Raw genomic sequence first — 27,094 nt, 5'->3', positions numbered from 1 at the left:
CCAAACTCAGAGCCTTTCACCTTAAACCTAGCACTTCCCATACATATCTTCCTTGTTCAAAATTCCAAGGTGAGCTGTTTCAAGTCATCATATTTGCTTTCAGATGGTCATTTTACATTTAGTGCAAGATGTAAAGGGATGATGGACTTCAAAATAAAACCCATCAAAGATTCATTCTCATCAAGATTCTTGAAACTCTCTCCATAATTCAACACTCTAATACTTTTTTCTAGAGAGATATCAGAGGCAGAGAACAGAGCCCACTATAAAGAGCAATTTCTGTTAGCAGAGCTTAGTTGCTGAGGCTGTTTGGCTTGATGATGACCGGAGAGCCAGATATTTCTATAGAGCTGTAATTCACAGATATATCAAGTCCACCCCCTGCCTAACTCACTCAGGAGGAAACTAAAGAACAAAAAAAAAAAGCCTTTGCTACTTTAGCATCAGCATTAAAAGTACAGGCAGAGATACATAGGACCTGTCAAAAATGCAGAGCTGTGTGAAATCTTGTTAGAGGAAATTTGGAAATCAGGGTATTGAATGAGCTTGCTGGTCTTTTTTTGAGGGTTGCTAGAGAAAATTAATGCACTGTGCAAAAGCATTTAATGGCTGACACATCTTTGTGTCCACCTGGACAGCTTAGCTGAGTGGTCAAGGCAAAAGAGACAGATGCTGCATCGTGGGAGAGCATTCAAATTTATTAGCCATTAATCATTCAAATTGGAAAACTTAAAAGTATTTCAATTGGGTAGACCTGACTCCAGAATTCTGGTCCCAAACAGAAACGGCTAGCTTTTGGGATCTCTAAGGATAAATGTGCTATATGAACCAGATGATATGGGAATATTTTTTTTTCCTCTTTAAAATATACTCTAATTTTCATTTCTCAAAAAATTCTGATGATTTAAATTTGAAGTTGGAGTGGACATTTTCATTCAAGGAAAAGGGAAGTCTAAGGACTTGAGGGATAGACTAATTTAGAGCTTTGGGCACGTAACTAATTCTGTGACTACTTGGGATTTAACTTTGTTATACAGGTGAGAGATTAGGAAAAAAAAGACTTTCCCCCCCTAAGAAACAAGAAGACTATAATTTAATATTTTCCTAAATTCCTGACTTTTATACCTTAATGTCTCAGTAATATATAGTAAGCTCCTTGAGGACAGAGACTTTTTTTCCCTTTGTACCCTTAATACTTAGTACAGTATTGGTACATAGTAGATGCTTAATAAATACTTGTTAAATAGAATGGAATAGAGACTAGATTCAGTCTTTGCTTCATTATGTCACCTCCTAAGTATAAGATTCAGATACAAATTCTCAACTAAGGTCATAGACTTCAAAGTTTTTAAAACAGTGATTCTTACACCTAATTTTTTTCTTTTTAAAAATTTAAACTTAAATATAAAATGAGAAGAGAAATACAAAAACATTTCCATGTATCTGCTATCAATTTCTATTTTATGGATAAATTTATCCCATTCTATTCCAAGGTATAATTACTTTTTGTGTGTTTTCCTTCTATTTTTTTTCCTCACTAACATCCTCACCCCATTTCTATCCCTCCTCATTCTTCTGCTTTACTTCTACTCACTACCTTGCCCTCCTATTCTTTAATCTATTTGCTTCTTCAAGAATGCTTCTCCTGACCCTATTCCCTTGCACTCTTATTTCTTTCTGAATTTAGCAGACTTTTATACCCTTCTAAATTTATATATTGTTCCCTCAGCATAGTAGCTGCTAGATCTTATGTAATCCTTTTTGCAGCTATACAATATTTAATTTTTTTTTTCTCTTGTTGTTTCCAGTATTTTTTTTTTAACCTGGGAGTTTTAAAATTTGCCTATGATAATCTTATAAGTTTTCCTCTTGGGACCTCTTTCAGATGTTGATTGGTGAATTTTTTCAATTTCTGTTTTGCCTTTTTGTTCTAGAACTTCAGCACAGTTTTCCTTGATAATTTCTTAAAACAATATATGAAAATTATTTTTAATCATAATTTTTAGGTAGTTCAGCTATTCTTATATTATTTCTCCTTGATCTTTTTTTCCAAATTAGTTGTTTTTCTGATGTTTAATATTTTATTTTACTTTTTCATTCTTTTGATTTTTTTAAAAATTATTTTTGGTGTCCAAAACATCATTAGCCCCATTCTAGTTTTCAATGAATTATTTTCTTCCTTAAATTTCTGATTCTTTATTTCAAATTGGTTGACTTTTTTTTCATAATGTTCTTTTTCCCCCTCTAATTTTTCTTGATCTCTCACTTGATTTTTAAAGTCCTTTTAAAGTTTTGTCAAGAATTCTTTTTGTGCTTAGGACCATTTGACATTTCTCATTGAAAAAGAAGTGGCTCTTTTTTTTTTTTTTTTTTTTTTTTTTAGCTTCATGATTTTTAAAGTCCTTTTAAAGTTTTTTCAAGAATTCTTTTTGTGCTTAGGACCATTTGACATTTCTCATTGAAAAAAGAAGTGGCTCTTTTTTTTTTTTTTTTTTTTTTTTTTTTTAGCTTCATGATCTTTCTTTGACCATGTATCCAGATCTTCTCTATCCCCATAATAGTTATTTTTGTTGGGTTCTTTCTTCTTTGCTTGCTCATTTATTTATTTTTTAAAATTTTATTTTAAAAACTCAAGCCCTGAGATCTATCCCCAGGACTCCAACTTGGATTCTCCTCTATATTTGTAATCCATGGCTAGGACTCTTGAGTCATGCTGTCCCACAGCTGCTCTTGTTGTTTCCAATATTCTCTCCTTAACCTGGCTATGATACACCTGTAAATTTTCCTCCCAGCATCTCTTTCAGGTGGTGATCAATAATTTTTTTTTTTTGTATTTTTGCTTTGTCCTCTTGCTCTAGAAGTTCAGGGCAATTTTTCTGGATAATTTCTTGTGATCCTATATCAATTTTTTTATCATATTTTTCAGATAGCATGAGTCCTTTGCTTACTCATTTTTTATTTATTATTTTATTTTATTTTTCCATTTATTAGTATAATCAGATTGTAGTCCCAACATATGAGGAATTATTTCCCAAGCCTCAGGTCTTGTTTTATTTGAGGTCTGTCCCAGAGCTTAACTTTGGGATCTCCTAATCCATGTCTAGGGTTCTTGAGTCATGCTATCCTATAAATGTTCTTGTTCTTTTCAATCTCTCTGGTGGTTGTCAAGTACAGCTGTCCTCTTTGCACTGGAACTGAAGCCAGGTGCCCACTGTGCCTCTGCCACTGCATTTCCCAGGTTTGTGCAGGCTCCTTTTTCCTCACAGCAGCAATTCAGCCTAGATCAGGTTTGGCCAGTGCAGCTGTGTGGAAATTCCTTCAATCTTCTCCCACTGGACCAGACGCCCACACTGTCAGTGAGATGAAAGTTCTTGAGGCTGAGATTGGCTCCCAAGTCTAGCTGTCCCCAGGGCTTGTTGTTTGTTGGTTTCTCTGACCTGGTCTAGAGGTATTTCCACTTCATTCTGCTAAATCTCCACACCTGGAGATCAGGTATTTCCTAGGGTCTCCTTATATAATTTTAGGAGAACAACTTCTTTACTCTGACTTTTGTTTATTTTTCTGCTCTACATTCCCTCTGAAGTGATGTTCTATCTCTCTTTTTTTTGTGGAGAAAATTTGGAGAGTCAGAAATTTTCTGACCTATTCTGCCATGTTCAGAATCTTCTTCTAAATGTCATTTTATGCTTTCCCAATCTGTCTCAAAATATGTGGTGAAATTCTAAGGGAATGTTAATTTTTTATTTAAAATACATTAATAATGTCATACAAAATGGGGTGAGGGTAAGAAGTATGCCATAAAATCATAGAACTACAAACACATTGTGAAGGATGGCTCGGTGGATTGTGAAGGAAGGTGCTTATGTAAAAGATGAAAAATCATCTCTAAACTGTGCTTTCTACCTTTAGAAAAGACATATGCATTTCTTGTGAATACACGACACCCCAAGATCAGAAGACAGATTGAGCATGGGATGGATACAGTCATTTCCTCAGTGATTGGAGAAAGCTACCGACTTGAGGTAAGTTTTGAACTGTCTGAATTCAGTGCTACTAAGAATTAGTTCAGTTATGCAGTGGATAGAGTGCCAGGCCTGGCGTCAGGAGGAGCTGAATTTAAATATGGCTTTAGACACTTACTAGCTGTGTGACCTTGTGCAAGTTTTCCTGTGACCTTGTGCAAGTTTGCCTCAGCTTCCTTATCTGTTTTCCTCAGTTTCTTCATTTGTAAAAATGAGCTGGAAAAGGAAATAGCAAATCATTTCAACATCTTTGCCAAAAAAAACCCCAAATGGGGTCACAAAAAGTTGGAAATGACTAATTGGCAAAGCATCAAGAATTAGAGAAACAACAAAGGGATGGGTTTTTAGGAGACCTGGATCTTGTCCTAGGGCCTTAACTTATAAGATCTTGGTTAAGTCATTTTTCACTATATCTGTTTTGCCACCTAAGATTGGGAGTGATAAGTCTCTTCTACCCATTACAAACCTTATGAGCTTAAATGAGATGTGGACATGTTAAGTAGTTAGTACTTCTTAGAAGAAAGATGATATGACTTAAAGAAACACAACAACAACAGGTTTTTAAAACGCTGAATGGAAGGAAGATAGGATATTAATATTTGCCACTATGAAAAACAAAAATAAATTTTAATGACTGTATAGTAAACTTAGTTTTAAGGACAGTGCTACAATCAAAAAAGTGAAAACCATTCTTAGAGATATGCTTCCCTCCAACAAAATGCAATTGGCCCTTCTAAGATATACCTGATTCTGATAACAAAGAACAATGAATAACCAGGACAGTAGTATCCCCCATTTAATAATTTAATAATCATGTCCTCAGATCTTGAATATATTATGAGAACTGATACTTCCATGACACGTTATCATCTACTAAGCACTTTCTACAACTGGTCTCATTTGGTCTTCATAATACTACCATTGTGAAGTAGACAGGACAGGTAGTGTTATTATAATTTTACAAATGTGGAAATGGAGGCTGAAAAAGGCTAAGTGACATCAAAGGAGTGGGAGAGAGGGACTTTAATAATATTAATAGTCATCATTAGCACTGGGCTTTACATATATATTTTCTCTGATCTTCATGACAACTCCATGAGGTGTTTGTGAATTTTTTTTAATAGAATAAGGAAATGCGGTCCACAGAGGTTGAGGACTTGCCAGTTTTAAATTTTTCTATTAGGTAGAAAGTAATTATCATCCTCAAGCTTAGATGGCAAAATTGAGGTACAGGAAAATTAGAATCTGAACTCAGGATTTTCTGACTTGGAATATAGCCTGATAATATCTAGAAAGCTATATATTTGACCCTATTTTTAAAAAAATTACAAATCTGATATTCATTCGTCTACATCATAGACCTTAATATGAATTTATTTGGGCACTAATAAGTCTTAATAAAAATGGGACACAATAATAGGCAGAATAAACTTATGTTAAATCATTTGACTGATAGTTAATTAGATGGGTCTAATTCTTTAGTCTTCTAACACTTAAATCACACTAGTGGCAAGATCTGGTAGGGAAGGTTTTTAGCTTAATGCAAACATCCCCAAGCTGTAGTCTTTCAAATTCTTAAGAAACACACAAATAGGGACACATACACAGACTTTCATTTTACACACCCCAAATTATGAGAGAAGAGATAATGTATTTTTATGTTGATGTTGTTTTATTGTTTTTTAAAATATCTTTATATGTTAATGTTTGTGTGGATATTCATGGAGGTTAAAGAAATATCTTTCTCTTTTTTTTATATAGTTTAATTTTCGAGAAGTGGTCAAGAAGTTTTTTCCTCCAGGAAATGAAGTGGTTAATGGAGAAGACTTGAATTTTGTATATGAATTCAAAGCAGATGCCTTGTTTGATTTCTTCTACTGGTTTGGTCTCAGCAATACCACAGTTAAGATTAATGGAAAAATCCTGAATTTGTCTAGCACTAGCCCAGAAAAGAAGGAAACGATAAAATTATTTCTGGAAAAAATGAGTGAACCTCTTATCAGAAGAAGCAGTTTCTCAGATAGGAAATTTAGTGTTACTTCTAGAGGTATGTTAATCTTAAGGCCTAATTTTATCTTTTATCTTTTAGGATCCTATAAATTACATAAAAATGGAACCATTGTTATAGATAATGGGAACCAATTCACTGGGGAATAAAGCAGTGCTTATTGGCTGGAGGGAAAAGCATAATATAGAAAACATGAAGTAGAAACTGCTCTGAAATAGAAATATATTATCTTTCCTTTTTTCTTTGTAAAATGTAGACTGTATTCCATTTTTTTTTTGTTTTGTCCTTTGTTTTGATGGACACAGTAGTAATTTTCCTTTCCTCTTTAGGAAAGGTAGGGCTGTTGTGAGTCTTAACAGATTCTTCCCTGTTTTCCTGAAAATATATTATTGTGAACAAATTATCCAGGATAAGATAGGAGGCTGACTGGCTGATGGAGAAAACTCCTGTCTTCATGGACACTCCAAAATAGAACAATTCTGGAAAAGCTATTTCAGTCTACACTGATCCAACAGCTATCATTTATGGACACTATAACTATAACTGAGAAGGTAGAGAGAAAGTAAGCCAGCCTCACAGTCAGGAGGAAGTAGATTCTAAGTCTTCTCTTTGATACTTACTGGCTATGTGACATCGGGTAACTATCTTGAACTATAAAGGAGGAGGAGGAGAGAATAAGCATTTATGTAGCACCTAATATGTGCCAGGCATTGTGCGAAGCACTACAAATATTGTTTCATGTGATCCTCATCATAATCTTGGGAGGTAGATGCTATTCTGACCCTCCTTTTACAGTTGAGGAAACTGAGGCAGGTAGAAGTTAATAATCTGTTGCTCAGTCTTTTACTCTGTTAGGGATCTGAGGCTGGATTTGAACTTATAAAGATGAAATATCCTGATTCCAAGCCTAGTGCTTTATCCACTCACTGTACCACTCAGCTGCCCCCTAATAATAATAACAACAAAAATGATAGCTAATATTCATATAGTGCTTACTACTGGCCAGGCTCTATACTTAGCATTTTATAATTATCTCATCTAGTCCTTACAACAATCCTGCGAATGAGGTGCTGTATGATGCCCATTTTATAGATAGGGAAACTGAGGAAAATGGGGCATGAGTCAGGTCACTTAGCTAATGAGTCCGAGGCTGGATTTGAACTCGGGTCGTCTGGCCCCAAGCCAACCCTCTATCCATTGTGTCACCTAGCTGCTTCAGTGCATTATAAGGTGCGGTATAATTGCTAATCAGCATTAGTACAGGGAAATTTTTTGGAAGTTGCTTATACCAGTGAGGCATTTCTGAGCCCTTACCACTAAGAAGTAACTAAGAAGTAATCTGTTGCTTAAACAGGCACACCAGGTCTGTTTTGTGAGGTTGCTCACTCAGTTTGAGGACTGTATGAAATCAGGCAAAGTTCAGAGAGCACCTTAGGGATGAGTTTATTGCTCTGGGCTATGGCTCTGAAAGGTCCTCCCAGTCCCAACAACCCCTCTCAAAAAGGTTTGTGCTTTCTGATCGCCAGGCAAAACATGGTGATAGAGTAGATCTAACCCACTCATTATAATTCCATCTACACCGCTGGAAAACTCATAAGCACATGCTCTTTTGACCAGACATGTCATTTTTGTACACAAAGGACAGAATTTTTTTTTACTATTTATCTCCTGGGTTTTTCAACAAGTCTGGGTCCCTCTACTGTTGCTTCAAATTACTGTCATAGGAGAGGTTTTCTAAGATGTGTTTCTGTGCCCTCAATTTCTGTACAATAAAACCATGCTTCCCTTGCTATTTTTCAGGCTCTATAGATGATGTTTTTACCTGCAGTCTGTCACCTAGATCATCTTTGACGGATCCTCTTCTAGCAGAATTTCCAATTTCAGCAGTCTTGGAATCCGAAGAGAGACCCAACAATTTCATCCGATTTGTGTAAAATGGAGTTTTTCAAACTGAAAAGCATGTGTCTAGGGGGTCACAGGCAGGGGTGGTGATAAGAGAGGGCCTTTTCCCACTTTTTGTCCTCCTTTATTTCCTTAGGAGAGGTCAGTCCATCTCCATCCACCTTCATTAGACTCCCCTAGAGGGACTTTTTTGTTTAATTTTCTACAAGATGTGATAATCCAGCAGCTCTGACAACTGAATCATTTTAGAGATGTGCTCATCAGGACTGGGGACATTCTCCTTTAGGCCTGTGGGAGAAGCTGTGCTTTTGGCAACCACAGCCTGCTTTCTCTACCTTGTGGTTGGACATTTCTGATTTGTTTTGTGGAAATTAATCAGAATAAGAGGTATTCCTGCCATGCCAGACAAAAGAGCACTGGATTTACTTAGTGACTGGGAACATTCCTACCTTAATCCCAATCTAGCAGGCTTGTGGTAACCACTATGGCAATTGGTACTCTGTTTTTATAAAGCTAGAAGTGGGTTAAATTCTTTCACACCAAGAAATGAGAGTTTAATTTCTTTGTTGCTCATGTAAACTATCCAAGCGGATAAATCTGGAGGATTAGTTTGTTTGATGGAGAAGGTAACTGTACCTCTGTTTGAAATGTGAATTCCTGAGACCTCCCCAGGTTCAAAGTGATCTGGGTAGTTCAGGAGTAGGATAGTAGAGAAGAGAGTTAGATTTGGAAACAGGAGACCTGGTTTCGAGTCATAGCTCTGCTTCTTACTACTTGTTTTGTGATATTCTTTGGATCTTATTTTCCTTGTCTGTAAAGTGAGGAGATTGGATTGGGTGGCCCCTAAAAACATTCCAGTTTGAAATCCTATGAAGCTGGATGATTGATATCTGGTGCTGTATTATGAAGGTAATGAATAATTTAATTTACTCCTTCATTCACAGCAGTGCATGTTTGTTATTTTCCTTCTTCGAAAGAGCTTGTGGCAATCAGAATACTAGAAACTGAATGGAAGAAGAGTTATCTTTGCCACAATTCTTTTTAATGGCAAAAACAAACAAAAAACCCAAACCAAATCAAACAAAAAAAATTGCATTTGAGATTTGAGTTAAGATCAATCCAATCCAATAAACATTTATTAAGCACTTACTAGGTGTGTGGTACCATACAAAGCAGAATGGATACAGTTAATAAAAAGAAAGAGTTCCTGCTCTCAAGGAGGTTACAATCTAAATTGTGAAATAATAGACAAAAGAAGGTAGCAAAGGGTGGGGGCAGGACAGGGGACAACCAGCAGAAGCATCTTGTTCCTTGGAGTAGATACCAGGCAGGACAATAGATGTAAAGTAGATTGATTTGATTTTCAGCCCTCTATAATGGAAGGCATTGGGATAAGTTTGCTATTATCCCCTCCAACCCTCCAATCTTAGGAGAGAGAAGAACGAAGGAAGGGGTGTTAATTAAGGCTTGAGTTAGCAGCATGGTGGTTAGATTAGAAGTGATGAGTTTATCCAGGGAGAGACTTGGAACCATGCCAGAGCAGAGGATACAATCATCTCAAAGATTAAAAAACCCCCCATCATCAACAACTACATAGATAAATATTGTTACAGATGCTTGTGTTCAGGGCATAATTTTGTTTAAAAATTTTTCTGTAATCTATTGGCTTCCTTTTGCCAATTTGGACACTCTGGATAACATTACTAATGGTTTCTTTTGTTGGTATACACTCAGCCAAGTGCAATTAAGTGATTTTCTTAGCATTTATTATGATAATTATTAAATTGATTGCCCCCTTCCCACTAGATTGATTATTTAGCAGATATCTACTGAGTACCTGCTATGGGTAAGGCAATGTGTTGGTGACAAGCATACTTCTTCAGCAACTTGATGAAATACCATGTGCTTCTTTGTGGTTCCTGAACAGCTGGGGACCTTCTTGACTTGATGGGAAATTAAACAACCAGAAGAAACATTTTTCGGAATGGGATTAGCAGGTAGAAGCAAAACAAGACTTGGAACTCCATGGCAATGGGTCTTTAGGGGAAACTGAAAGAAAATGGTATATAATAACCAAAGGGGATAATTGCTCTTCACAGAATTCTAATGGAATTGTACTTTCATTTGTGTGCTGAAGTTTGAAGTCTTTAGTAATTGAGGAAAAAAAAACAAGTTTCAATTTAATTTGAAAAGCTTTTTTTAAAGAATATACTTTTAAAAAAAGAACATACCATGTACTGGGCACTGTTTTGGGCACTGTTTTAGGCACTAAAGGAATACAAAGACAAAAATGAAACAATTCCTGCTCTCAAGGATCTTATGTTCTACTATTGAACAAAACATAATCTAAAATAGATGTATTCCTTACTTATATTTGTCCAGTTTTCCAATTATAATGAAAGCTATCTTCAATAAAGGATCACCTTTCTTTTAAAAATTTGAGGAAAAACAGCAAAAAAAAAATCATAGATTTAAATGTTAGATGATCTTTATGTTTCAATCCCTTCATTTTACAGAGGAAGAGAAAAAATCCATAATATTATCTCATTTTATTCTCACAAAATCCCTGGGAAATAAGTACTATTATTACCTTTATTTTACAGTTGATCCTGGATCTAGAGTCAAGAAGATTAATTTTTGCTGAGTTCAAATCTAGCTTCAGACACTTACTACTGGTGTGATTCTGGGCAAGCCACTCTACCCTATTTGCCTCAGTTTCCTCCACTGGGAACTGGAGTAGGAAATAGTGAATCATTCCAATATCTTTGCAAAGAAAAGCCCAAATGAGGTCACAAAAGTGTTGGACACAACCGAAATGACTGAATAACAACAATAAAACAAGTCAGCAGTGCCCTAAGTGGCCTTTAATATCCAAGTAACCTAATTAAAACTTTAGTCTCAAAAATCTGTAATCCATGAGACCTGATACAATGTATCATCAATTTTGCAGAATATATTCTAATCATTTTTGCCAAGACCTTTAGATGTTATAGCACTAGGCTTACAACTGAGTTTGAATGACCCACTTTTTCTCTATAAGAACCATGCTGTATTTAACTGTTACTGAATTCAGTGGCCAATTGTTTATTTTTGAATGTATATCGTATTTTGTGTACTACTTATGATTAAATAATGAAATAAAAATTCACATTCCTTTTTGATTTGGTACTTGATTCAGAACTAACCTTGGTACCCAAACAATGGAAGTACTTAAAACCAAAGCTCAAATATTTTCCTTTTCTTGTTCTCCTAAAGATAAAGCTCTTGAACATTTACTGAGTCAAATGAAAAGAAAACAATTTTAAAAGCTCCAAAACATTTTATTTTAAAACTGCACTAAGACTTTTTGGAACTGATAGTTACTAATAAGTGGCAGAACATGAGTTTTCCATTGCTTTTAATTCCATGCTTTTACAGCTACCATGATACCTGTAACCAGGAGCTGTTCACAAGTGCTGCAGTTTACTGGAAAGACTTATTACTTGTGAACAATCATGATGGAGCAGCTTCGCCTGTAGCTTCTCTCCATTGCTTCCTAAAAGTCTGTGCTTCAATCAGACTTCATGAATCTCTTTGGTTCTCAGCTTCCTCTTCTGTGAAAGGATGTAGTTTGATTTTTGGTGATGTCTAAGGTTCTTTCTCACTCTCAATTTATGTGTATTTGAATCTTGCTTTCCTTTAGAGAATCATCTCTTACTTCATCACCTACTTCATTTAGCCAGCCTTGTGTGAATTACTTTTGGCCATTCCCATAATTTAGATTCATTCTTAATGGATGAAGATTTGTCCTAGTGAAAAAAAAAAGGAATTTAAAAGTCCTGGGTTCTGAGGATTTTTTTCCATCTCTCCCTCTCCCTCTCCTTTTCCCTCTCCCTCTCCCTCTCCTTTTCCCTCTGCCTCTCCTTCTCCCTCTCTCCTTCTCTCTCCCCTCCCGCCCTTCCTTTCCCTTCCCTTTCCTTCTCTCTCCCTTCCCTTATCTCTCCTCTCCCTTCCCTCTCCTTTTCCTCTCCCTTCTCTCTCCCTTGCCTCTCCCTTCTCACTCCCTTGCCTTCTCTCCCCCTTCTCTTCCCCCCTTCCCTTCTCTTCCCCTTCTCTTCCCCCCTTCCCTTCTCTCCCCCTTCTCTTCCCCCTTCCCTTCCCTTCTATCTCCCTTCTCTTTCCCTTTTGCTTTCCCTTTCCCTCCCTTCTTTTTTCTCTTCATTTTTCTCTTCTCTCCTGTCCCCTCTGGTAGAAGTATAATCCCTTTCCCTGATCTAAGTTTTTGGGAAAGAAATGGAAGTGGGAGGGGAGGTAGCTTTAGATTCACTCAATTTAACTCAGTTTCTACACAGCAGAGTCCTATAAATGTCCAAGTCCCAGAACTACTCTGCTGGGCTAACAGCAATATCTTATTTGGGAATCCTGCTTCCAAAGTCAGCATAAAGTTGGCCTCCCTAATTTAAAGACTCCACAATTTATATCCACGATGAAGGAAGTTTCAAAAAGGAATTCTAAAACAATTTTGATCAATGACAATATTATAGCCTCACAAAGAAGCTGCTCAGAAAGGACTAGTCTTTGGATGGATAAAATGTTTATGTTTGTCTAAAAAAATTAGAGTCAGAGCCATACACCATTTGGGCTCACAATAAGATAACATTACAAGACAATAAATGGCATGCCTTCACATTGGAAGGCATTTATTAAGCACTTATTTGTCAAGTCCTATTAAATACAGAAGATACAAATAAAAACAAAAAGAAAGGCCTTGCCTTCAAAGAGCTTACATTCAAATGGGGAAAGACAACACACAAAAGAAAGTTAAAGTGAGGGTGGGAGTAGAAGGAGATAGCCATGCAGAGAGCATGGTGGTGTAGTCCAGAGAATGAAAGTTGGCTGGTCTGGCTTTTCCCTTAAAATGGAGATTGTGGAAGAAATGGAAGAAAGGACCATAAGGAGTAGAAAGAAAGCAACTAAAGCACAGAATCCATTTGAAGGGAAGCGACTGCTGTTGGGGTCATAGCTATTGAAGTAAAGGTTTCATGAGAGAGGAAGTTCAAAAAAGCTTTAAGAAAAATTTTAATTCCTGTGTTAGAAACAAACAAGCTTACTTTGAGCTTTGTGTAGAAAGGGGTGGAACCCCATCTGGGGATGGGTATTGGGAACCCCTCAGTTTCCTATTAATTAATGTCTCTTAGGCGGCTGGACTGACCCTAGAAAATTTGTGGACACTTTGGATATAGCAAGAAAGGATATTCCTCTTCTTTGCATCATTTAGTGACACCCTATATAGAGATAGGGATGTCAAACTAGATGTTCTGGATTCTTTTACAGGAAATAAGAGGTTAATGATATATTTCTCCATGTAAATAATGAATAGAGTGCTACAAAAGAAGAGAAATCTGATGAATAAAGATACTGTGAATTAGAAGTACCATGTAAATAAATGCCACTATAATAGGAATTCATAGTTTGGCTACTTGGCCACCCTTAGTGTGATATTTCTAGAACCTGAAAACAAATCAACTTCATTGTTTAAAGGGGTTGCCTTGGACAACCAGATGACTTATGCAGAAACAGTTCTCAGATCACAATAGAAAGGGCTAACATGATGCCCTCATATAAATATTGAAATAGAAATGTTTCTTCAAAAGAATGAACCACAGAATAGTAATACTGTTTTACAAAAGCAAGCTATTATTAACAAGTACTCTTTGGAAATTCTATAAACTTTCCATTCATTTAGAATATATTTTTCATGAATGGAGCTATTTTTACTAGTTCTATCAGTTTCAGAAGGGACTCAATTGTGATGAATGCTATCTCATTTTAGATGCTGACACAGACTCATGGGGCAGCTGGGTGATGAAGTAAATAGAGTACTGATCTTGGAATCAAGATGACTTTGATTTCAAATCCAGCTTTAAATACTAACTAGCTGGCTGATCTTGGGCCTCAGTTTCCATCTGTAAAATAGGTGGAGAAGGAAATGGTAAAAGCACTCCAATATCTTTGCCAAAAAAACCCCCAAAAAGGACCACAAAAATTGGACATGACCAAAAATGATACAACAACAACAGGCTCAGAGTTTAGAGTCACAATAATTGGACCTTTGAATTGAAAGGGATCTCCTTTCATCCAGTCTCATCTAATTACTTTATCTTACAGATGAAGAAACAAAAGGCTCCATAATCATGAAGCTCATTAGCAAAGTTGGGACAGAAATAAGACCTTTTAATAGTATCTAGCTCCAAGGGTACCTCCTCTTTCGTGCAAGCCCCCTACAAATGGACCCAGGGTTCAAGGTATTCTATAGACCTATATCCACTCAAAAAAATCTATCTCACGATCCCCTACTGGTGTATTTAGTTTTACCAATGAGGTAGAAGACACAATCTTACAAATTAAAGGCATTTAATAAAATAGGTGAGAGTAGCGATGACATTTCCTCTATTAATTTGGGACACACTCTCCCACAAACATACATACCTTCAGCATGAAAGGGGGTACACTTAGAGAATACAACTAGAGGGTTATATGTCACATATGTGCCTTGGGCAGAAGTGAATGGTAACTCATCCATTATTTTCTTTGGGTCTGTCTGTTACATGCTGAGCATAACATGTAGTCTCTACCACAGGATGGCTGTGCACTGTGTCCTAGAGAACTTTCTTGAGTTGGTGATGTAGGCTCTTGTATACAATTGGAGGGGAAGGATAGTTGTATGTTGGGAACTAGTGGGAGATGGGAGAGACACTGCTGTTTCCATCTCTGTTGCTCATCAACTCTCTATTAAAACTTTTAGCTTGTTCAGGATTTTGAGGTCATTGATTCAATTCAATTGATTCTCTCTCTAAAGCAACACACAGCCTAGAAATGGGATCATGGTGTTTTCTTGTTCAAAGTTTCTAACTTATGGTTAGAAAGTTCTTATAACTCCCATTTAATTCCTTTATGAAACTCAATTGATATAATGGATGCAAAGTACTTTTCAAAACTTAAAACACTACATAGATGCCAGTTGTTATTGTTATTTGTGTTATCCCAAAATCATTTTAAAGGGGCCCTATCAAATAAGCTCCACCAAGCAGTGTGGGTCTAGATCACTATATATATTTTTTTCTGTTCTTCCCTCACCTTCCCCAATATCTTGTATCTTACCAAGTAAAATCTAGTCAATGAGCCTGCTAGGAGCCAGATATGGTGCTAAGAATCCCTAGGGGACAGAAAGACAAAAAGGAAGAAAATCCTTTCCTTACTCTGGATGACATCACAGTCCAGTGGTAGAGACAATATGCCAACAACTATGTACAAAGAAGATATAGACAGGATAAATTGAAGATTATTTTAAAGGGGAAAACTAAGATTAAAGAAGATTAGGAAAAGTTTATTGTAAAAGGGAGGTCTTTAGGCAAGACTTGAAGCAAGGAAGTGGAAATGAGGAGGGAGAGAGTTCCAGAAATGGAGGACAGTCAGGAGAAGATAATTGTGTCTTTACTGAACAACAGCAGAGACCATCGCATCAGAGAGTATAGGGGTGGGGAGAGCAAGGTGTAAAAGGACTTGACATGTTTCAGGGAAGGAAGATTTTAAAGAGTTTTAAAAGCCAAACAGAGGATTTTATGTATGAATATAAATATTAATTTGTAAATTCATGTGAATGAGTAAATATAAAAATTAAGCTAAGGAGGCAGATTGTGTTTTCTCTTGGCCCACATACCATTGCAGTGCCAAGACCCCAAATGAAGTCATGATGAGTGAACTGAACAACACAGATCAAAAGAATGGCCACCAAGGTTTATCCAAAGATTTCTCTAAACTCCCAACACCTTTTCCGACTGATCACACTTGAAATGATCTCTTTGGTTTAGAGAGAGATTCAGTTGAATTGACCTCAAAATCCTGAACAAGCTGAGAGTTTTAATAGAGAGTCGGTGGGCAATGGAGAGGGGGCAGCAGTGTCACCCCCACCTCCCACTAGTCCCGCAAACAACGGACACAGCCTTATCCCTCCCCCTCCAACTGTGTACAACAGCCCGCGGGCCATCAGCTCACGAAAGTTCACTTGGACACAATGCGCGGCGATCGCGTGATGCTCACGTCAAGTCAGGTCTTGGAGACGTGTCCCCGAGTCTCCAAGGCGACGGGTCACAATAAATGCCCCGGACCCCCATTTTTCTTTTCCTAGATTTCAGTCGGCTGCCGAATGAGTCCTGGCAAAGGATCCTAGCGTCCTGAACTCTGCTAGCAGAAACATACAAACAACTGGAGACTGACGGGAACTTGTTTCCCAACATCCATTCCAGCTATGTCCGGACCAGGTAAGAGAGCCGCGCCCCCCCGCCCCCCCAGCCCCAGCCCCTCACCGGCTCCAGCCCGGAGCTCTCGTCAGGGGCCCAAAGCCGGGAGATCATTGCTGGACTAGGTAGGGAGAGGGAACTCCCTGGGAGAGTGGTGCTCCTGTGTGGTTTAATCCAAGGTCCCTCCTAAGCCAGTGCAGAGTTGACAAGAGAGAGAGAGGGAAATGACTCTATGTGTGTTTTGTGCGTGTGTGTAAGAGAGGCAGACAGACACACAAACACACGAGTCATCCCCCTTTCCAAAACCGAGAAAGACGCTCATTCACAGCCACCCCTCCGTTGGATGCTTTTTTCCCAAAACAAGCACTTGGTAGCTTTCAGTCCCTTGTGATGATGAATCTAAAAAAGCCCCGGACAGGTTACACTTAGGAGCACAAGGAGACAGACCAAGCAGGGAAGGAGTCAGGCGGCTTTGAGGAAAGAGTGGGCACAGCATCCCCACTTCCCGTCCCCAAGGGAGCATCATACACTCCTCTGCAACATCCCTTCCCCTCCAGCCAATTTGCAACTGGAACAACACTTGAAATAAGTCCAGCATTATTATTAATGTGCATTAGTTATGGGAGGGAGGAGGGGGAGAATGGTAATGGAGGCACTTGGAATCGCTGTGGTCATGGTCATTGAAAGCAGACCTAGCTTAGGGCACCCGGGGAGACTTTAATAGGTGGTGGAATGCAACTAAATGCCAAAGCAAAGGGTTTATGTTTCACAGTAATGTGGGGGCAGGACAGTGCAGCTAATTCTAACCTTGGCTGGGGGACGGGAGACTGTGGTTATTAAAAAGGAAATTTGTATGTAACAGATGTGGTGTTCTTCGTACAGAGTATGCATACATATGCAGCAGCTCTCCTGAATTTAGCTATTTAATTTACACTGAGTTGGGGAGGAGAGAACCTCCTCCTGCTGGGATACTAGCTGCCTGATTACTGTGCACTCAATTCCATCCTTGCCATTCTAATGACCCCAAATACCCAGTTGCGGTTGTCTTGCTGTGTAATTGAGGCTCCAACATCTAGGGAGCTGTAGGATGTTGTAAAACTTTAAGTTAACAGAATTGTGGGCCCAAGCATGCATGAAAGGAGTATTTCCATGGGTAGGGAGAGGAATGGCAGAATTGTGAAGAAATCCATCTCTTTACTGCTAGGTCACAAACTGAGTTAGAATTGGTAAGAGGGAAATTGAGACCAAGACTGTCTCAGGTCCCCATATATTATGTAGTAAGTTAAAACCTAGAATTTGAACTTGGGTCTTCTGACATTAAACTCAAAGATCTTGGGTTGTGCAAATATTTTGGGGAGAAAAAACCTTTTATGTTCAGGGCCTTTACTGGAAGTTTTTTTTAACTTCAAGGGTCTTCCCTCTTGTTGAAGTCTGAAATTACCTTAATAGGGTTCAAAGGCAGATATAAAAGGCTTAAAAATGTCAAAAACGACTGGATGAAGTCACAAATATATTATTAACTGAAACTCATGTTAAAGTGCAATCAATTAACCTATCTGTTGAGATAAATGTCAGATACCTGGCCATTGATAGGAGAGTATTCTGAGATTCTGCAGAAGCAGAAGGGGAGGAAAATTAGTATAGAACAGTGTCTAAAAAGCATAAACTTCTTTTCAAAAATGTTTGGTTTTTGCTGAGGCAAATTGGGTAAGTGATTTGCCCCTAGGGTCACATAGCTTGGAAGAGTTAAGTGTCTGAGGCCAGATTTGAACTCAAGTCTGCCCCTAAAATGTTATTTTGATAATTTTCAATATAATTGGTTTCTTTTGCAATTCTCTGTACCTTATTTTATGTATTTAAATTATTTTGAGAAAGGATCCATAAGACTTCACCAGGCAGCTAAGAGAAGGGTCTCTGACATAAAAAAATAAAATAGGCCAAGAACCCCTAGTGTAGAGAGAAACTTAATTGACTCAACAATTTTGCTTTGCCTGGTAGGTCTTATGTCCAGCTGTGAGTAGATGAAAAGACACTCAATATTTTTGTCCCAGGCAGTTATGTGTACCAGCCCAGCTTAGCAGAAAATTTCACTAAACTATGTTAACCTACTGATATAGCTTTGTATGATTTGTAAGACCATTTTTTCAATAACAGATTTTTAAAAATAAAATTGTTCTTTCTACATTTTTCTTAATTGAGCAAATTAAAAACAAAAGAAACACTCAAATAGACAAATTCTTCAATACGTATCTAAAATGTGCCCAACAAAGTAAATTCCCATAATAATTATATCTGGAAAAGGATGTTTCTGTATTTTGAGTTTATCATCTGTCTGGGCAGAAGATTAGTAGGTTTCATCTTCATTTTTTGGATTCATGGTTCATTATTACTTGGGATAATTACAAAATAAACTGGGAAGAACTAATGAGAAAGAAAAGTGAGCAAAACCAGAATAATTTTTATAATAACACTATTATATGGTCTTCCAAGATTGTTTTTCTTTATAATATTATTGTAGAAAATATTCTGGTTTTGCTCACTTTTCTTTCTCATTAGTTCTTAAAGGTCTTCCAAGTTTATTTTGTAATTATCCATTTCACTATTCCTTATGACACAATTACAGTGTATTACATTCATACTTCATATTTTGTTGTTGAATTTTGTCAGACTCTTATGTGACTGCATGCACTTTGTTCATGGAATTTTTTTGGTAAGGATCATGGAATGATTTGCCATTTCCTTCTCCAGTGTGCCCCCATTTTATAGATGAGGAACTGAGGCAAATAGGGGGTAAATGACTCAACTAGGATCACACCAGCTAGTAAATGTCTGAGATTAGATTCGAACTCAGATTTTCCTGACTCCAAGCCCAGTGCACCAACTAGCTGCGCCCACTGTTTAGTTATTGCCTAATCAGATGACATGCTATTGGTTATCTTGAAAGGAACTGCTATAAACATTTTTGTACATTTAAATTCTTTTCCTCTTTAATTTTGCTAGGATATAGACCTAGTAATGAAATACATTACTAGTTCAAAAGGTATGCACAATTCAGCATGGATTCAAATTGCTTTCCAGAATATTTGAATCAATTCCCAGTTATATAAACAATGCATTAGAATACCCAGTTTTCTTTTTGTACATGTTTATTATTATTTTTAACTAAAGCTTTTTATTTTCAAAATATATACATGGATAATTTTCTCCATACACCCCTACAAAACCCTGTGTTCTAATTTTTTTCCCTCCCTTCTACCTCCTCCAGTTGGCATGAGATCCAATATATGTTAAACATATGCAATTCCTCTATACATATTTCCACAAATATCATGCTATACAAGAAAAAATAAGATCAAAAAGGGAAAAAATGTGAAAGAAAATAAAATGCAAGCTAACAACAAAAAGAGTGAAAATGTTATGTTGTGGTCCATCCATAATGGGTACAGATGACTCTCTTTATCACAAGATCATTGGAACTGAATTGAATCATCTCATTGTTGAAAAGAGCCACATCTATCAGAATTGATCATTACATAATCTTCTGTTGTCATGTACAATGTACTCCTGGTTTTGCTCATTTCACTTCATATCAGTTCATGTAAGTCTCTCTAGGTTTCTCTGAAATTATTCTTCTCATCATTTCTAATAGAACAATAACATTCATATACCATAACTTATTCAGTCATTCTTTAACTGATGGGCACCCACTCAATTTCCAGTTTCTTGCCACTACAAAAAGGGCTGCTGCAAACATTTTTACACACGTGGGTCCCTTTCCCTCCTTTAAGATCTCTCTGGGATATAAGCTTAGTAGAAATACTGCTGGATGAAAAGGTATGTGCATTTTGATAGTCCTTTGGGCATAGTTCCAAATTGCTCTCCAAAATGGTTGGATCACTTCACAACTTTACCAACAATGTATCAGTGTCCCAGTTTTCCCACATCCCCTCCAACATTCATCATTATCTTTTCTTGTCATCTTAGCCAATCAGAGAGGTATATAGTGGTACTTAAGAGTTGTCTTAATTTGTATTTCTCTCATCAGTAGTGATTTAGAGCACCCTTTCATATGACTACAAATGGTTTTAATTTCTTCATCTGAAAATTCCCTGTTCATATCCTTTGACCATTTATCAATTAGATAATGATTTGAATTTTTTATAAATTTGAGTCAATTGTTCTATATCTTTTAGAAGTGAGGCATTTTATCAGAACCCTTGAATGTAAAAAATGTTTTCCCAGTTTATTGCTCCCTTCTAATCTTGTATTAGTTTTGTTTGTATGAAAACTTTTTTAACTTAATATAATCAAAATTATCTATTTTGCGTTCAATAATGAATTCCAATTCTTCTTTGGCCATGAATTCTAGAGGTAAACTATTCTTTGTATTTCTAATTTGCTTACGCTATCACTCTTTATGTCTAAATCATGAACCCATTTTGACTTTATTTTTGTATAGGGTGTTTAGGTGTGGGTCAATACCTAGTTTCTGCCATACTAGTTTTCAATTTTCCCAGCAGTTTTTGCCAAATAGTGAGTTTTTAATCCCAGTAGCTAAAGTCTTTGGGTTTGTGTTTGATGATTCTTAATTTCTCATGGAGTCTTTCATTTCCATTTGTTCAATTCTAATTGTTAGTGAATTATTTTCTTCCATTGCTTTTTTTAGATCGTTTTGTATTTGGTCAATTGAATTTTTAAATTGCTCAATGGATTTTTTTTCCTTTTCACAAATTCTGTTTTTCAAGGAGTTTTTTTTTTTTCATTTTGTCAAATCTGTTTTGTAAGGAGTTATATGCTTTTTCTATTTCACTAAATATTTTGTAAGAAGTTTTCTTCAGATAATTTGTGTTTCCTTTTCCAAATTCTCCTACAATGTTCTTATTTCCTTTCCCCGTTTTCTTCTAACTTTCTTCTAAGGTCCTTTTTGAATTCTACCAAGAGAATCATGTGAGATGGGAACCAACTCATATCACCCTTTGGGGCTTCATCTGGAGATATCTGCTTTTAGTGTCCTCAGGGTTTGAATTGTTCTTCTCTTTCTTCATAAATTCTGTCTGTGGTCAGAGCTCTTTTTGCTTTTTTGCTCATTTTTTAAAAAAATTGAGGTTTGCTTTTTCAGGCAAAGGGAGATTGTCCCAAGCTTCCTGTATAGGTGACAGTGGCTGCTCTGGATCAGTGCTGACTAACTTTTAGTGCTGAGTGGTGTGGCCAAGTCCTGATAGTCTGGGGTTCAGCAGCTCACTATTTGACTTTTGTATTTGTGCTGAATGTCTTATAGCTAATCTGCTGATCTATTGGTTTGCAATCAGGGCAGAGTAGCCAACACTGCTGCTAGTAGATTCCCTGGCTCAGGAGGTGCCACATCTCCCTGAGTGTCTGCACTTGCTTGTGTTTGGCCACCTCCCTCCATCCCTGACTTATAAAGTTCTTCCAAAATAATCTTCTGTTGGAAATTTGTTACACTCCAAATATTTGTGGGTTCTGTTACTCTAAAACCAGTTCAGAGGCTAGATTTGGTGTTGGTTCTGAGGGACATCAGAGAGAGCTCAGATACATGTATCTTCTCTGCCATCTTAACTCCACCCCCAGTACCCAGTTTTCTTAAAGCTCTCATAACATTTGTCATTTTTCCTTTTGTGTCATCTTTTTCAGAGTATGATATAGAGAACTTCCCAGTTACTTTTTAATTATTTCTCTTAATTATTAGTGACTTAGAATATTTTTAATGTAATTGTTGAGATCTTTGTCTTTTTTTCTTTGAAAACATCTATTCATGTCCTTTAACATTTATTCTTAGTCTTTAATTATATATTTATTATATTATATAATTATTTTTAGTCTTATAATTTATGACATTTTTCTTATAAATCTTGGAAATGAGACCTTTATTAGATAAACTGGTTACAGATTTCTTCCCCAGTTACTTTTTATATTAAATTTATTTTTGTAAATAAAGTGTAACAAATTGTATATAATCAAGATTATCCATTTTATCTTGTGTGATTTCTGATTACTTCTTTAGCCATGAACTCTTATCTTAAACATAGATATGAAAGGTGATTTCTAGCTTGCTCCTCTAATTTGTTTATGATGTGAAGTTTATATCTAGGTCAAGCATCCTGTTAAATGATGTGAGGTGTTGGTCTAAAACTAATTTCTGAAAAGATGGTTGGTTACCCAATTTTGCCAGCATCTTTTGTAAAAAAAATTTCCAGAAAAATGGGATCTTTGAGTTTGTGTGGTTGTACAGTGTGTTTTTGATACTGAATGTCATGTGCCTAATATGTGTTCCACTGATTGATTCTTTCTCTCCCTCTCTCCTCCTCCTGCCTCCTCCCTCAACATTGGATTGCTACTTTGGAGAGTCTCTTTCCACATTTGTTTGTTTTTAATTCTTGATCTCTTTTTCATACGAATTTCATTATTTTTATATCATTTATATTTATTTTGAATTAATTTTATCCATCTTCATTGTAAAGGAACTTAATTCCCAGGGAATTCATTAATGTTGGTAAGGGATGTCTGGGAGCAATCTTAATCAATCAATTGAAGAACATGTATTAAATACTTATTATGTACCAGCAGGCATAGTACCAAATACTTGAGCATCCAAATGAAGGTTAAAAACAAGCTTTACCAACTCATGTTTTTAATGGGGAATGCAACACATTTTAATGGGGAAGGCAACATTGGTCATTTGGCCCAATGGATATTTGTTAGGCACTTAACAGAACTAGACTCTTTGCTAAGTGTTTGAGAGGATATAAATAAAGGCATGGTAACATGCCAAAATTTTCATATGTAAGATATATACAGTATAAATAGAAGGTAATCTTAGAAGGCACTATCATTAGGAGAATTGGAGATAATGGAGGGGAAAGGTAGAAGGACTTCTGCAGGAAGTGAGAGTTGAGCTAAATCTTTCCTAAATGAAGCCAAGGAAAACCAGGAGTTGAAGGAAAAAAGGTTGAGTTTGTGATAATTTAAAAATTCAAAGAGATATAGATTTTGGGTAATTTCATCATTTTAATAATAAGGTCAGTGCATTATTAATAAAAGGATGGCCATTTGGCTGTTTTTCTTAAAGTTCCCTATTAGCAGTTTATCTGCCCTTCAAAGAATAACTGTTCATAAGAGGGTACAACTCTCAGTGGTTACCCACAATGGGAGATGGACTGTATTAAAATGAGAATCTTTGGGTACTCACCTTGGGTCACCTAAATCAAAGCTGGGTTATAATATCTTGCAAATACTTTTATTATTATCCATCTTTTAAAAAGTTTGATTATAAGTCATTTAAGTATTTGAGGGATAAGGAATGTGATAAACTTTGCCCAATATCACATGATCAGAAAAATCTAAATAAGCATTTGTTCTAAATCTCCTATTTTTTTTGAGACTTAAATTTACAATAGGAAACAAGTATCACAAAAAATCATAATCCCATGTTTCCTTCTATGTCATCAAAGTTGAGCAAACTTAGTTAAGCAGAGTTCTCATATATCACTTAAGGAGACAGACTTTGTTAAACAGACTGTATTACATAAACCAGGGTAACTAGGTGGTTCAGTGGATAAACTACTGAAACTGGAGTTTCAGGAAGACTCATCTTCATGAGTTCAAATCTGACCTTAGGTATGTGCTATCTGTATGAGCCTGGGTTCTTAATCTTGTTTGTTTGTTCTCAGTTTCCTCATCTGTAAAATGACCCAGAGAAGGAGATAGTAAACACTCCAATATCTTGAAAGAAAAACCTAAATGGTTTTTCTGACCCCTAAATGTGGGTCAGAGAGTCAGACGCCACTGACTGAAAACTAGACAAAAACATTAGGGTAAACCAAGTCAGATTTAAGATTAAACTACATTTACAGGGTACACTACAGACTGATTTAGGAAGGAAGATTTACATATTACCAAGGTAACCTAAAGAAATCCTTTCTTCTGAATGGATGTCCATCAGTTGGAGAATGGTTGGGTAAATTGTGGTATATGAAGGTTATGGAATATTATTGCTCGGTAAGAAATGACCAGCAGGAGGAATATAGAGAGGCCTGGAGAGACTTAAATCAACTGATGCTGAGTGAAATGAGCAGAACCAGAAGATCACTGTACACTTCAACAACAATGCTGTATGAGGATGTATTCTGATGGAAGTGGAAATCTTCAACATAAAGAAGATCCAACTCACTTCCAGTTGATCAATGATGGACAGAGGTAGCTGCACCCAGAGAAGAAACACTGGGAGGGGAATGAAAATTGTTAGCACCAATATCTGTCTGCCCAGGTTGCATGTACCTTCGGATTCTAATGTTTATTGTGCAACAAGAAAATGATATTCACACACATGTATTGTATCTAGACTATATTGTAACACATGTAAAATGTATGGTATTGCCTGTCGTCGGGGGGAGGGAATAGAGGGAGGGGGGGTAATTTGGAAAAATGAATACAAGGGATAATATTATAAAATATATATATATATATATATAAAATTAAAAAAAAAAAAAAAGAAATCCTTTCTTCAAACTTCCCTTTGGCATATCTACTTGAGAAATGTCAACAGTTAACATTATTTTTCCAGAAGTCAAGTTTTGATAAGATGAAATTAATTTTAAAAAATCCCAGAAGACAGTCTTTCAGTTAACCAAAAAGTTGCAGAACAAATGGACCTGATCCCCAAACAATAAGTGAAGGAATTTGAGCAATGCTGCTTTTATATGCAAACACAAAGCTAAGCAATACTACAGCAATCATCAATGTAACATCATGTTAAGTAACATCAAGTCTTCTTGTAACTCCTTCCAGATGTTCATGTGAAATAAAAAACTACATTTTGAATCCCAGGTAGGTGTCTGGTCCTTGGAAGCATCTTCCCTTAGAAATTCTGGAATGGATCTCATTTTCAAGGCAGCTCTGGAGGAGGCTCCTTCTTGTAGATCACTTTTTCTGGTTTCAAGTCACTTGGGAGATTTCCCTAGGTAATTCTGCTAAAATGTGCTAGTAACAAGGATTTATCGCACAATATAGCACAATCTCCTTAATTTGGTTTTCCAGTAACTAGTTCATGTGGTTGAAAACCAGTTCAAATCTTATGGAGTGAATCCTATTAACAGCAGAGTTATAAGAGGAACACAGATTAGCAATTCACATTCACCTGAAACTTCAAAGAATTTGTTTTTTGGTACCTCTTGCTTTTTCTATTTTTACCAAAAACCTATGCCCAATATGGAAAAATGTCATCAAGAGTCTGAAGAAAGAATCTTAAAAAGATCCTTGAGGCCTTTATTTGTAAAAATATGAATCCCTTTTATATGATCAGAGACTTCAAAATAGGAAAAAATGATTTAAATTTTCTTTACAATCATTAATACAATTTTACATGTAAAATCCTTATTCTAGTTTTGAGAACTTATTTCTAAAACATACTTAAGTCCTTCATACCGCATTAGAAACATTTGGAAGTATATATATATACATACATGTGTATGTATATATAGGCATAATTAATAATCTTAAGTCATTCAGATTAAAAGAAGTTTCTCCCTCTGGGAATCAATTTTCATATTAACAGCATTTATTATTCAATGGCTTCCCAAAATTCTCAATACAAGAAAAATTAGAAGCCTAATAATAACAAATGATATTATTTATTAAAAACATGTAATAAAAAACATTTTGATAATGAAATAATAATTCATTTGAGTGCATTGCTGAATCCCCTCTTCTATGAAAAAAATCACCATTTATCTAAATTGGCATTCTATAGTAATCACATCCAAAAACAAGTATAGAATAATTACACTTAATGAAAATACTAATAATAAACATATATATGTATATATATATATATATATATATATATATATATATATATATATACATACATACATACATACCCTGGGAGGTAGATGCTTTTAACCCATTTTATAGATAAGGAAACTGAGGCAAACAAAAGTAAAAAAATGACTTGCTCAGGGAACACAACTAATTCATTTCTGAGTCTATATATTTTCCTGATCTATGCAGTTTCCAAGTTACACTTTAATTTCAGATATCAAAAGTATTTTGCATTAAGTTCTGATTTCTACCATTATCTTAACATGAGAACACTTGGTGTCAATCAGTTCTTTCAACTGTATTAGGCTCTTTGTGACCCTATTTGGGGTTTTCTTGGCAAAGATACTGGAGTTGGTTTGCCATTTCCTCCTCCGGCTTGTTTTAGAGGAATTTTTTAGAGTTTAGAGTTGTTAATTTAGAGTTTAGAGTTAATCTGTCCAAGGACAGATGTGATCTCGGAAAGACAAATCTTCCTGACTCAGTCAGACCCAGCTCCATCCACTGTGCCGCTTAGAGGCTAGTATAGAGAACACATCTCATCATATATGGAACCACACATTGTAATTGTTTCAGGACAAATTAAATCTCAACTTAAAAGTGATTGGTGACTTGAAAATCTTGATTTCCCCAAAGACCACAAGCTGACTCCAGCACCTCAAATTCTAGATCCAACTGCTTTCAATTAGCTCACTTTCAAAGACACATGGTGGGCTCCCTTAACATTCCCTTCACCCACCCTCTTTTGTTTCCCATGAGTCTCTAAGGATTTGGATGTCCCTTTTTACCAGTCTTTCAAGGACAGGATTTTAGTTTGCTTATATACTCAAATAATTTTAAGCTGCAGATTGCTATAGTTTCTATTTGGTAAACAAAAAACTTGATTTTTTTTTGTCTGTCTGAAATGAATAGAAATCTTCCCCTAAAGGTTCTCAAATCTTTATCTCAATGGACAAAATCCTTCTCAAATCTTTCTAAAACTTTCAAATCTTAGACTTTCAAACCCTTTATTTCAGAGTCAGTGCAAATAGATTCCACCTTTAAATTTT

The 27,094-nt window shown here is 36.1% G+C and overlaps 2 protein-coding genes across 3 annotated transcripts in view; both read left to right on the top strand.

Annotated features, from left to right (window-relative positions):
* MEDAG (mesenteric estrogen dependent adipogenesis) overlaps positions 1 to 11,090 on the top strand; it is a 36,879-nt gene extending 25,789 nt beyond the window's left edge. The window contains exons 3-5 of the mRNA XM_074303542.1: positions 3,910 to 4,022; positions 5,784 to 6,069; positions 7,831 to 11,090. Of these exons, the coding sequence (XP_074159643.1) occupies positions 3,910 to 4,022; positions 5,784 to 6,069; positions 7,831 to 7,964 (533 nt within the window). The 3' untranslated portion in view covers positions 7,965 to 11,090. The remainder of the gene's footprint in view (positions 1 to 3,909; positions 4,023 to 5,783; positions 6,070 to 7,830) is intronic.
* A 3,875-nt stretch (positions 11,091 to 14,965) lies between these two features.
* Positions 14,966 to 27,094, top strand: part of TEX26 (testis expressed 26) — a 66,532-nt gene continuing 54,403 nt past the window's right edge. The window contains exon 1 of one of the 2 annotated variants that reach the window (XM_074303540.1): positions 14,966 to 16,232. In XM_074303540.1, the coding sequence (XP_074159641.1) occupies positions 16,220 to 16,232 (13 nt within the window). In that variant the 5' untranslated portion in view covers positions 14,966 to 16,219. The remainder of the gene's footprint in view (positions 16,233 to 27,094) is intronic. The other variant, XM_074303541.1, reaches the window with a different exon arrangement.

This window comes from Sminthopsis crassicaudata, chromosome 3 (genome assembly GCF_048593235.1).
Source record: "Sminthopsis crassicaudata isolate SCR6 chromosome 3, ASM4859323v1, whole genome shotgun sequence".
NCBI classification, from domain to species: Eukaryota; Metazoa; Chordata; class Mammalia; order Dasyuromorphia; family Dasyuridae; genus Sminthopsis; species Sminthopsis crassicaudata.
This window is presented reverse-complemented; position numbering and strand designations above follow the sequence as displayed.